This window comes from Amblyomma maculatum, unplaced genomic scaffold (genome assembly GCF_055883805.1).
Source record: "Amblyomma maculatum isolate TAMU_Amacu unplaced genomic scaffold, ASM5588380v1 scaffold_12, whole genome shotgun sequence".
NCBI lineage: Eukaryota > Metazoa > Arthropoda > Arachnida > Ixodida > Ixodidae > Amblyomma > Amblyomma maculatum.
Genome location: NW_028146737.1, coordinates 610,793 through 623,629, shown reverse-complemented (window position 1 = coordinate 623,629; position 12,837 = coordinate 610,793). Strand labels below are relative to the sequence as shown.

Below are 12,837 nucleotides of genomic sequence, written 5' to 3'. Positions count from 1 at the left end.
ATAAATCAAGAACTTACCCTTATAAAAATGGGAACATCCTTTGAGTTCAATGTGAACTCAAAAAAGTCAGAAGGAAGCAACTTCCTCTGAACTGAGAATTGGCTACTGATTTCGAATTCACAGTGAATTAACTTTCTCTGACCATCCTGTGAATTTCCTGTGAATTTCCTTTGAGCTCCCAGGGAACAGACCGTTGTCAGTTTGAGTTGAGTTCACAGGCAGTGGCCAATTATTGGTTCAAAGGAAGTTCGAAGGAATGATGACTATGGGATATTTGGTGGATGTTCGAAGGAAGTAGGTTCAGACTGAAACATTTGTTTGTATGAGCTTATATTTATTTGAATAGATGTACTTCCTCTGTTTAGGCCTTGCAATTAGGCCTGCTTTCGAAGACCCTGCGACAAAAAATTGGATCACTGTCCACAATCCCAGTGCAAACTTGCGCAACTGCCGGTGACCACCTTGGGTAGTACTCCATTCAGTAAGCAGGTGTAGGCTGCAAAAAGAAAAAAAAAACATTAGAAGCATGACTGCAATGAACAAGCTAGAGTCCATCCAGCCTTCCTTAGCTTTTGTAAATTGAATATACAGAGCACGGACAGTGTGAGCGCCATGCAGGCACCACAGCATTATGCATTAAGGCAAGCATTATGGCCCTGACCATCACTGAAAAGTCAGCTGTTTGGACAATATTTCAGAATGCTCTTGCATCACATGCACAGGCTATGAGCTCGAGGACTTACAGATAACAGCATCCAATTTTGGGCAGCCCAGTGCCTTTTTTGGAGCTTGTTCCTTGCGTTGCGGGCATTGCAGACACGGCCATAGAGTGAGCTTTCTTCCAGTTCTTCGGGTGAGAACACAACCCGCACCAAGTTACACGCAAACTTTGTTGCTTGATTGCCCGCACTGAGTTTCATGCGGTCAATCAACTGCTGATTTACCATAATATTGCTGCCAATGTGCACCTGCAAGAACAAAAAGCAAATATTAGTACTATGACCAGTATTGTAACATACAACAATATTCCTTGATATGCAATAAGAAAATGAAGGGGCTTTACAAACAACAAAAAACTTAGACCAGCTTAAGAACATTCAAAGAAACCCCAAAATGCATAATTAAGGTCATTTGTTTGCAAGTAAAAATACACATTCAAGAAGCCGTACTTTAACATGTACAACAATGAAGACATACGAAAACTATTGGATGTTTTTGACACCTTCCCGAGCAGTGTTTTGATCTAATTTAGAATCAGGCCAAACATCTTTTAACATTTTTATTAGTGTAACCTGACAATTGTGTAATATGTATTTAAAGTAACTAGCCAAAAAGAGGGCACATAATGCCCCGGAAAGGATTGAGCGCTAATAGTGCATTGCTATAGCAGAAGAAAAAACAAGAAATAAGAGATTTTTTAACGACCTAATTTATGCTTGCATTTCAACAATAAAAAAAAAAAAAAAAAAAAAAAGATTTTAAGTCAGAAAATAAAGGGATTTACTCATCATTAACATTGCAAAGGCCATTAAAAGCCAGTTAAGACAGAGCACAGTGCCCACATTGTCACCTCCTGTTTAAAAATACTAACATCCTTTTCGTACATCAGAAGCTCAACCAATTAAAAAAACTGCCAATGAAGGTTTAGCAAAAGCATGCACTCCCTGCTCTGTATGTGCTACTTTGAGGCAACATTTAGTTTCCAGCTTGCACAGGTAGCTTTCATAATTTAATATTGCGAGTTCTGTGTCAGTGGATGAAAATTGACAACATTCCGATGAAACCCCCTGGGCTTCCATTCTTGGTCGTCCCTTGTAAAACATTTCCAGTTACCTCGCTATATGTTACTCGACTAGATTGCTGCTTATTGGGGGGCAGCTGATTTTTCACGTAATGAGTAATAAACTTCACTGCACTCATTTGACTTAGTTTCTGGTTCAAATATTTTTGTCTCGGATACCTCCTTTTTTATTACACTACCAATAGAAACCAGCAGTAAAAATAAAAACCAAAGGGACACTTAAGCTCCGCCTTTAAGGGTATGATGCGACCAGTGTAGGCTACCACCCAACATATAAAGCCCTGCTTTAACCAAGCTGTATCAACATGTCTACGTAGCCTAGGTGTAGCAAGCCTGACTCAGCATTGAAGAGCACTGGAATGTTGATTCGTATTTCACCTTCCCAACTCAAATGAACGACCGGAGTTAGCAGCTCCTCCTAACTTTTGGATATCATGTGGTCTCGTTAAGCCACACAAATCATCGAAGAATGTGTGTTCGGCCATGCCACTTGCCAGCGCCATGCTCTTGATGTTTCACTCACAACACAGACAACAAATTTTCATGTAATGGGGCCTTTAACGATATCGTAATTTTAAGCAATTTTAGCTAGAAATCTCGAAATAATAGTGCTCAAGGGGTTAAAGTGAAATTGAACTATTGTTGGATCAGCTTAAGAAGCCACAACTCCTTCTCAAAGGAGACCCTCCTGGCAATACCATGATGGTTAATTGCCTCTGACTTGCCAGAGTGACATTGCAGGTGGCTGTCAGGTGCAAGTGGATTATATGCACATTAGCTTGAATACCATGATGACTGGCCCAAGTCGCTAAAATGACTGATTAGAGGAGCACCAGCTGCGTCATTCGTGTTGTAGTGCAAAAAGATGGCCTTCCGAGATCGATAACCTAAGAAATTGCTGAATATTAAACAAGCTAAGGGAAATCTCTTTTCTGATGAAAAGGGCTTTGCTATAGCCCAAGCGAAGTATGCTCAACAGGAAGCGTAAACAAAAGTAACCTTGCACTTCCGATCACTACAGCTTTCACAAAAACTCTTCCAAATCAATATACACACGAATGAAGTAACAGTCACTAAAATGAAAGGAAGCAGTTGGGATTTTTTTTCATGGTTGTTTTGACGAATTTAAGAAAATAGTACTGTCTGTCTTTTGTCGTTTCTATCAAATTGACATTCATTTAAAAATATCATTATGCTACTAATTATGCAGTCTGTGAGCCCAGCCTCATAAACAGCATCCCAGCCAGGGCAGCCGCTTTTCAGTGGAGCCGAAACGCAAGGTGCCCGTGTGCTCTGTGTTGTCGGTGCACGTTAAAGCACCCCAGGTGGTCGAAATTTCCAGAGCCTTGCACTACAGTATCTCTCATAGCCTGAGTCGCTTTGGACATTAAACCCTAAGAGCCAACCAATCATAAAGAGCATTGCTTCTTGCCTATCTCTGAATTCAGTGACTGCGACTTCATTCACATGGATAATGAGCTCCTCGTTTCCCTATCCCTGCACACTTCTCAATGGAAGTGAATGACTTGTGGCAGTGCTATCATAAAGCTAGAACCAAGTTCTTGTGTGACCCTTAAAAAAGTTTCATCGAGAAAGGCAGTAATGAGCACAACCATGCAGACACTAGACTAAAGCAACTAACCTGAGCCTCGGTTGGCAGCACAACTGCTTGTGTTGTACACGCAGCATTATTAACGGATTCCGTCAGCTGATTGACCAGCTCAGCAACATCTGAAAAAAAAAAAAAAAGGAAAGCTGGAACAAAACATACTATTTCATCACTAGCAGCAGCAGCCCATGTAACATTCACCACAGGAGAAAAGCCTTTTCTTTGCCCTTGACTGCATGACCAACCCTTTTCTGTCACCAAATGCGCCATTCAAAATTTAGCTGCTAGACACTGGCATCACTCACGCACTCAAGGCACCCTATCAGCGGTACATAATCTAGGGGATGCTGATAGCAATTGATGAAGCCAATGCTGACATCCCACTTCTGATCTCTTTGTTCGCTGTGGAAATGCCTGGATTGAATTAAGTGTGCTGCTATTGCTTAGAATGAATTCATGGGTGCGAATGATGATGCCGAGATAGCTGTGATAGCTTTAACAGAAGTTAGTCAGATCACATCCCTGAAACAGTTTGTCGGTAGCAAGGGCCTTGAAGAGGTCAGCATGCAATATACATGTATGGCGGCAGCAATACGCCATACATTTGGACAAAGGCTGACACTCGAGTGTGTAGCTGATACTCGATAGCCCATGCTTCACCTATCTCGTGTCTGCCTTTCGTGTCGACATTTGCTAACATGGTGTAATGACCGAGTTAAGTTAGGCAGATTGCTGAGCCAGGTGCCGAGCTTGGACAAGCATAAATTTCCTGTTGTGAAAAAAAAAACACCACCTAAGTGATCAAAATGGCACAGGAAAATGAAGCGCATGCCATAAGGATTCCAAGTTCCAAGACAGGACGAGGCCACATATGATAATTTCATACAAATTTAGATTTTTTGCTGTCCCTCCTGCGCTCATTCTAGATGCACCTCATCATTTGCAGGAGACTCTGAGGTTAAAATCTGAGGGAATCAAGGGTTCCATTCAGATACGCCGTCCACAGTAATGCAAGAGCACCACAGACCTGCCGCAGCCATCTGGCTACAACTTATACCCCGTGAATGTGTTTGAACCTAATGCAGCTCTCCGGGTTCACTGGAGCGTTGTTGTCACCGACCACTCCAGAACAGAAAGGAACCCAATCCCGCGCCCGTTTTTCGGCCTCGGCTTGACCAGCACAAATCAGCACAGGTGCTCACCTTGAGTGGCATTTGTTTACCATGCATTTTCATGCAGCTATCACATACGACAACAGGCTCAATCTCAGATGCATGCCGATCCCAAGCGATGGCATGTGACACGCAAGTCACTGTAACACAAACAAAGCATCCTTGCAGAGCAGGAGTGGCAGCAGTTCATCTGCTACATGCACTGCAAGAATGGTGGTTGGTGGCGTCATGCAGCAACGCCACGGTGTAGCTGAGCACTACTGTACACCACCTATAATGTGTCGCAAAGACAACTACAGGAGGAACACCAATCCTAATCCTCACTGTAGGGGGAACCTTATTGCAGCAACATAATCTTACTGGTGCTTTTACTAGGACGTGCTACAGACCAAGAGGTCTTATTCATTTAAGAGTTAGCACTTGAATTTGTTATGCTTTACGTAGCATCTGGTGACACAGCAAATAATTTCAGTCTCATGGCAATGGAGATCAGCATTCCAATGGCTTCAGAAAAAAAGCGATCACATACCAAGCATCTGACGTGCTTCATCTCTTGCGGCCTTATATTTCTTCATCCTTTTTTTTTGCAGACCCCACTTCATCCTCAAGCTCCAGGACTCTCTTTTTTGCATCTGTTGGCTTAGACATTTTGTCACAGCTGCAGCTTTCCTGCAAAACGACATGTGGCAAGGTCTATTGTATTTGCACTCAAATGCATCATACAAAAATTATTCCGTATAACGCATTGTGCAGATATCTGGTTCCACACATGAGATTAGCAAAATAGTGACCAAATGAAGACCACTGACAAGAGAAACGTAGCATGGACACTGTTTAGGGTTCAAAGCAACACTTCTTAAGGAGGAACATTAGCCCTTGAGCAAACCTTGGCACATAAAAGGACATGGTAATGTTTAACTGCGAGCTGACACCATCCAGCATCACTACTGCTCAAGTGGGCAGAATGCCCACTTGAGCAGTAGTGGACAAAACAAAGGATGCATTTCCAGAAAAACAGTTTGAGCTCCCACGCATACCGTAAAACATAGCCACTCTGCTGTATGGTAGGTTCATGGTGTTTTATGTCCCAAAGCGACTTAAGCTATAGCGATGAGGGATGCCGTAGTGGTGGGCTCACCTGGGGTTTTTTAATGTGCAAATGACATCATACAGTACACAGTCAACTTGCATTTCACCTCCACTGAAATGCGGCCATGAATGCTGGGATTGTACCCATGTACAGTCGTGAGCTTTATGAAAGGGAGCATGCGATCCCGTGGCAGATAGCCTCATCCAGAAGTAGTGGCAAGGTGCAACGGCAGCATTGAAAATGAAGTGGAAAGAGCGGTGCCCTTCTACCTGTTGGCCGTACCCCATGCACTGGGAGCAACTTTTACATCGGCAGCTAAAAATCATTGCAGCATTATGCTGTTGGTAACTGATATCACTGCTTGCTTTGCTATGCTCTGACCTAGCAACCCAGCGTAGGCTGGTAACTCAGGCAAAAGCGGCAGCCCAGGCCACTGGAGTCTTAGAATGGAGACTCCACACACTGCCTCCCCACCACACACACTTTTTTTCCCTTTTTTTTAATAAAGTTTTCTCTCTCTGCGCGAAATCTGAGGAATGGCTGGTAGCGAAGAAAGGAAGCATGTTTGACGCTTCAATAAAAAGAAACAAACAAATGAATATGAAAGTAAATGAATGCGACAACACGTTAGGCGCTTTTATCTGCTTAAACTTCAGTCGCCTGCAGCTGTGAAAGCGTCCGTTTCGCTGCTACACTACCAATTGTCTCGGAACGAGCATCCTGGTAATCTTTAAAACTTGTTCTAAATCAGCTTCAATAATCAAGGAGCTGCCATTCTCCATGCCGCACCGTTCCGAGACGACGATGCGGGCAAGGTGTTTTTTTTTTTTTCTTTTTTTTTTTTTTTTTTTTTTTAGAGCCCAAATTGGGAAGCCTACTCCTGTTATCACGAAACACCGAGAATTGCCATTTGCTGTGTAAACAGGGAGAATCAGGTCCACGTAACGACAGCAGCCGCGTTTATTCTACTTCTTATTTCCGCAAATTCAGTTCATTATGCATTTTTGTTTTAATTTCACGCAATTCCCGGAATCAACTGTCTACCTCTTTCACCATGTGCACTACTGTCACCTGCCGGTTAACACAATGCGGTCGTAATGCGGGCATGTAAACGACTTCGCGACACGACTCACCGCGAGTAGCAAAGGAAGGTGTTTCACAGGTAAACATTATCAAGACATGAATACGAAAAGAGACAAGAGACGTTTGACTACTTACCCACTCCGAGAATGAACGTAGGAGAGTACGACCCCTCCTTCCACTGGGCATGTAATACTCCTTGGTTTGGAATAATCTTCCAGTATTTTGGATTATCCATCAGTTTCGCCTGCAGTTCTTTTGATTGTAGGTTTCTTACAGGGTAGCGGTCGCCCATTTAACCAAGACATGATCGGCCATTTGCACTACTCACGCTAAGAAAGCACGACGAATACAACGAACGCGAACAATCAACTTCCTACGGTCATGAAACACATAGTGAAGCATGCCGCCGGCTGTTTTCACGAAAACGATAGCGCTAGAGTGGCTAGAGTCTCAAGCGCCATTGCAAACTTTTAAATGCATTTTTGCAAACTTCACAAACTTTCAAAATAAAACTTATAATTTATAAACAACCTTAAACGTTTGTTTTTTTAGTAGTAATATGTGATGCGTAACAAAACACAAAATAATTTAAGCAAATTATTGCCACAAACATTGGCAGCGCCCTTTTTTCTGCTGCGGAATTCTTATGGTGCATGTCAATCTTCATTGGTTTTACTCGCCGTGAGAACGTTGGTTTTACTGGCAGTATTCGTAACCTCGGCTGCGGGGGCTTCTGTGCGTGGTGGTACCGACGTACCGACGTCGCTGACGTATTAATTGCTGGTCTTTAAACTGTGATAGGAGGTAAACGAGCTTGACTTTCGTGAACAATGTGACATCCGGTACTAGGCACATCGTGAAGTGCATTTAACTGCAGGCTTTTGAAGCCGTTATCGATGGTGCTGCGGTAACCGCCTACCCGTCGAACGCACTGGAAATGCCACCACGGTAAAAGCGTACTTGCGCGACGTCAACGTCGTGCCGTACCGAAGTGCACTAAATCACGACGGAAGCAGGCCGCGCTTGCTAACAGCGTCGCCCTTGGCGTCGCTGCGAGCCAAGAGTTGCCAGGCTGAAATGCCGACGCAAATACTGACGAACCCTGCCAGCCCTGCGCCGAGCTTTGTTGCGTACCGTGTCAGAGTGCTGAAGCAGCGGTCACGGATGTATGTACATGCCGTCTCGCGCATGCATCGCCATTGAACCAGCGGGCTGCGAAAGCGATGAATTAGAACCACCTGGCATTCTTTAACATGTATGAAAATTCTTGAATGTATTATATTTTATCTTAAAAAATTCAGAGGGGCAGGAAATAGACCAAGTAATGCCACACACACAAAAATAAGCACAAGAAATGAATGAAAAGAAAGTTATCTTTACACTTAAGGACAAAGGAAGGAAGGTGGTGAATATTATTGGTCCTTGTGTGGTGACTAAGAAGAAACTTGCGCTAAAAATAAGATCTAGCGCGTGAAAAAGAAAAAAAGAAAAGCATGGATTTAATAAAAAATGAAAAAAAAAAATTAAAATGATGTTTACTTGCACAACAAAGAAACGAATGCGATTTTGTATATTTTGATAAATGTATAGTTGGTTTATTCAAAAAAGTTCAGAAGTTAAAAAAGTGCAAGGGATACTAATGAAAGAAAAAAAAAAGAAGTATAGCTGAAAAGAAAAATGAGCTTCGTATGTTTTCGCTTAAGAACAAAAAAAAAGAAGGTATGATGCAGAAAGAGTAAAGAGAACTTACTTTCTCTTTACTTGAGGACAAACAAAGGAAGGTCATTATTGATATTGCCAAAGAGAGCCAGTTTAAAAATGAGCTTCCTTCTGTCAAAAGAAAGGAAAGTCTCAACAAGGTGAGCTCAAAGGAAACTTCCTTTAGTCAAAAGAAAGGAAAAGTCTATAGGAAGGCTGTTCAGGAAGCAAAAAGGAAAAACAAAGGAAGTAAAAAGGAAAATTCGATTTTCATAAGGGTAAGACCTACTTTCCTGCATAACAAGCTACATATGACATTCAATCGACACATGATAACTGGGCAATCTTTAAAAATAAATAAATGATTCACCTGATAAACATATACCAACCGTCAACATTCGTACAAGTAGCCAAAAACCATGCTTTACTGATTCTTTAAAAACAAATCGAAAAATAAGCGCCTCTATTGGGAAGATAGCGGCAACACAATTTGATAGCAAAACTATATGTTAGGTAGCTCAAGATGAATATTTGACTGTCATTCGCAGCATAAAACGTCCTTTTTATAATACTACACTTCCAAATTTGTTGCGTACTAACCCAAAACTGTTTTGGCAAGTAATACACTCTAACCCAAAATACGCACTTACCCTCACCAATGACACACGCGTTGAATGTGCTGGCACATTTAATTCCGCATTTTCCTCAGTATTCTCGAATGAAATCAAAAGGCCCTTTCTTTTTCTTTTTTCTTTTTGCAATATGAAAGGTGTCATACTAAGCATCGCAGTTTATGAAGACGGAATTTCATCCATAACTCTGAAGACTGCACTATCATCATCGTGTGGTATGAAGGTATGAACTATAAAATTCCAAGAAACACAAGACACCCGGCTGCTTATTGCCTGTCATTACTGTTCTCAGTCACTTTCTTCACTACCTTTCCGGATGATTGGTAAATGGCATAGGTCATTCAAATCTACAAGAAAGACAACAGAAGCTCTTCATTAAATTATCGAACTATCTGGCTAACAAGCGTGTCATGCAAAATCAAAATACACGTCTACTGTCAAATTATTTTTTCTTAGATGGTAACAACTATTTTCACCCGTCACAGCATAGGTTTCGCATAGCTTTCTCCTGTGAAACCCAATTAACTATTTTCTTCATGACTTGCGTCTTAACCTGGTCATCGATGTGCGAATCGGTACAATCTATTTTGGATTTAGAGAAAGCATCTGATAAAGTGCCTAACTACCGCTTACAACTAAAAGTTCAACTACTAAACCTGGATCCTAATGTTCTGATGTGGATACGGGAATTTTTGTATATTCGTACGCAAATGGTTTCGGTCAACAATAATTTGTCTAGCCCCCTCCCAGTAACTTCCGGTATGCTGCAAGTATCTGCTCTTGCCTTCCTGTTATTTTCATATATTTTAATGATTCACTTTAATGTGTCTCCTCTAATATACGCATATTTGCGGACGACTGTGTCACCGCAATATCTATAACGCATCGCACCAATCTGCTCTCTAGAACTTGTTTAAGAACGATTCAGAATGGTGCAATATTACACTAATGACCGTAATCACCAGCAAATTCACTTGCCTGTCCTTCTCGCACCATCGCGCTCCCTATTTCTTTCCTTACGCAACTGTTAACCCCCCGCTTGAACAGGTACATTCTTGTAAATGCTTACGTGTAACCCTATTCATGATTTGTCTTGGGACGCACATGTTGTCGTAATCGTTGTTGTCGTCGTGTCTGCGTTGGCATAATTTGGTCACAGAATAAAACTCCGGTGAAACTTCACAAACTGATTTAATGGCTACATGGAAGAAACATTATAGAAATTCCAACTGACAAACGTTTCGTTCGGCGTCTTTTAAGCTACTCCTTTCATGACGGTTGGCCGTGTTCCTCTCTACAGGCCTTCCTTTCTTTCCTTTTTCTTTAGGGGGGCCCCCGCTTGCGTGGGCTCTTAGAACCTGGCAGTGGCGGCGCTCGTTCGGCGGTGTCGGTAACAGAGGAATCCTCCTTGCGTCTCCGGTGCTGGCCCGCAGCCGCCTCGTAGGCTAGAAATTCAGGGCAGGCGGGCGTCCGCGTCTGGTTAGGCCGCCAGCGCGTACACATGCCCAGGCCTGAAACCTTCTATCCGTGGCATGGACGCGGTTCAGCCCATCGCTGTTCCCTTTGGACTTCCAGGAACCTCTTCTGCCGACACGTGGTGCAGGCCCGCCGAGTTTGGTGAGAATTATGGCCCCGGTTGTGTCTTCGACAGCGCCAGTGGAGCGGGAGGGACGCTTTGAAGGACGACGAGCCGCTGGTCGACTTGCTGGCAGTGGCAAGGAGCAGGCGTGCCACTGCCATACGTCAGTAACATTATATCATACGTCAGTAACGTCAGGACATACGTCAGTAACATTATATCAACATCTGACAAAAACTCAGAGAATTTGTGGAATGCACCGCCGTGTTCAAAACTATTGGCTTATAATTCATTTGTTAGGCCAAAAATTTAAAATGCATGCGACACATCTGGAGGCCAATCAAGCATATCTCGTCAAAAAGAATTGGTTAAAGATTGCGCTGTTACATTGATTCATGCATCATACTCATAGAAAATCAGGTTTTGATCCCTAAAAACAGAATCCGGTGTATCGACACTTTTATGTCGACATCGCATTTCCAGCATTTTATTGTGTCACGTTTTTTTTTTTTTTCATCACTTAATCAAGCCCCATTAATCACTGCAGCAGCACGCATATCTTAACGAACCAGTCATCCACTTCACATTGCGAACCCACACGCCGGACGACCGCCTTTACTGCTTCGTTTTTCATTCGAACCACCATAGACTGGAACGGCCTCCTCCACGAAATTGCTACAAGAAATCCACGAAAATGACCATCTTCGTTTTCGCAACTTTTATCTGACCATTGTTCCCAGTAACTAATTACCATGATCACTAGTGTTTGTATAAGAACCTACGCCTTATGTAATGCCTCTATGTATTAATTAAGGTAATAAACGGAACTGAAGTCAGGTGAAAATAGCAGGAGAGTTCTGCTTCTTTGTTTTAAGCATGAAAATGTAAAGCACCTGCTTAGAACTTATTCGAAGTCATAAAAATGCTACAACAATAATGCTCCCTGTGTTTTTACGGTCTCCTTGGAATGAGCTCGCACTGAATTGATTGTTATTATTGGTACTTGTAAAATCTCGCTTCCACTTGGGAAATTGGACTTCCTGAAAAATACCAACAAACCCTAAATCCGCAATGATAGGTCGATATAACTGACGTAAAAATACAGAGTGCGCCACTTTCCGTATATCTGCTTCTATTTACCAAGATCGGGATTATTTGGCCACTGTTCGAGGCATTTGAGTCATCTGCTTTTTTCGTTTTTATTTTTGTTTCATAATTCACGTGCCGGGTTTTGCTAAGTACATATTGCCGCTTAGGAGGAGGAGAGCCGTGGACTGTTTTCTTTTAAAGCCAAAGCTCTCCTTCACGACCAAAGTGGCAAAAGCTGTGCTATCTCGGAAGCCTGATCTTTATTTAACCTTCTGAGCATAGCATAGGAACAACGTATCTTAAACCAAGGTTAGTGTTGTGCACACATATTTGAGGAGAGAAATGGGGGGGGGGGGCACGTGCAGCATACACCTAAATCTAGAAAAGGCCATCGAAATCATGCAGTCCGAGAGGGCGAATAAGCCACCGCAGAAGCCGAAAGGAAATCGGTTGGCGCCAGTAAGCAAAGTGACCAACAACCGTCCTCGCTCCTGTCCATTCCGTCGTTGAGTGAACACCTATAACGCGCGTTAATGGTCGGCGCGGGCAACCACTCCGACTGCAACCTCTTTGCTCGAGGACGGAGAATGCTGCGAAGGAAAGAGAAGGGAGTTGTTTTGAAGTTGATTACCCGAGTTTCTCGGCCGGTTTTCAGTCGTACACCCTTCTTTTCTGTCTCTACCGCCACATTTGGTGATGCGCGTCGTAGAATAATGGGGTCGCTACAAACTATGAAAAAAAAAAAAACTTAGTCCTGAGCTTAATGTACCTACTACGCTGCCGCATTCTACTGGAGAACAAAGTTTCTGCGCAGTGGCAACAAAGGCGTCACATGCGCATCGCCGTCTTCCGGATCTTTGAGGGTGTCTCCTAAGCAGAGGTGGACAACCTCTTGAGGTTTCGGCCTCATGAGATTGACCTGAACCTCAAAATGACCTCAACCTCACGGAGTGAGGTGAGGTTGAGGTGAGGTCGAGGTGAGGTCGGTGACAGCTAGAAATTTTTTGTGTGAGGTCACCAAATTGAACCTCAAACTCACGCGTGAGTTTGAGGTTGAGTGAGGTCGTCATTGTGTGACGTCGAA

General features: G+C 42.9%; 1 protein-coding gene across 2 annotated transcripts; it reads right to left on the bottom strand.

Moving 5' to 3' along the window:
• Positions 1 to 313: 313 nt before the first annotated feature.
• LOC146172624 (uncharacterized) lies at positions 314 to 8,225 on the bottom strand. Of its 2 annotated transcripts, XM_084585728.1 has the most exons (5): positions 6,891 to 7,315; positions 5,112 to 5,251; positions 3,444 to 3,532; positions 744 to 968; positions 314 to 496 (listed from the first exon to the last, which is right to left on the bottom strand). In XM_084585728.1, exons 2-5 carry the CDS (start codon positions 5,212 to 5,214, stop codon positions 479 to 481), a joined length of 435 nt encoding a protein of 144 aa, XP_084441854.1. In that variant the 5' UTR covers positions 5,215 to 5,251; positions 6,891 to 7,315; the 3' UTR covers positions 314 to 478. The 2 variants fall into 2 exon arrangements, with proteins under 2 accessions (XP_084441854.1, XP_084441853.1); XM_084585727.1 differs by lacking the exon at positions 314 to 496 and having other exon boundaries at positions 599 to 968; positions 6,891 to 8,225.
• Positions 8,226 to 12,837: the final 4,612 nt, after the last annotated feature.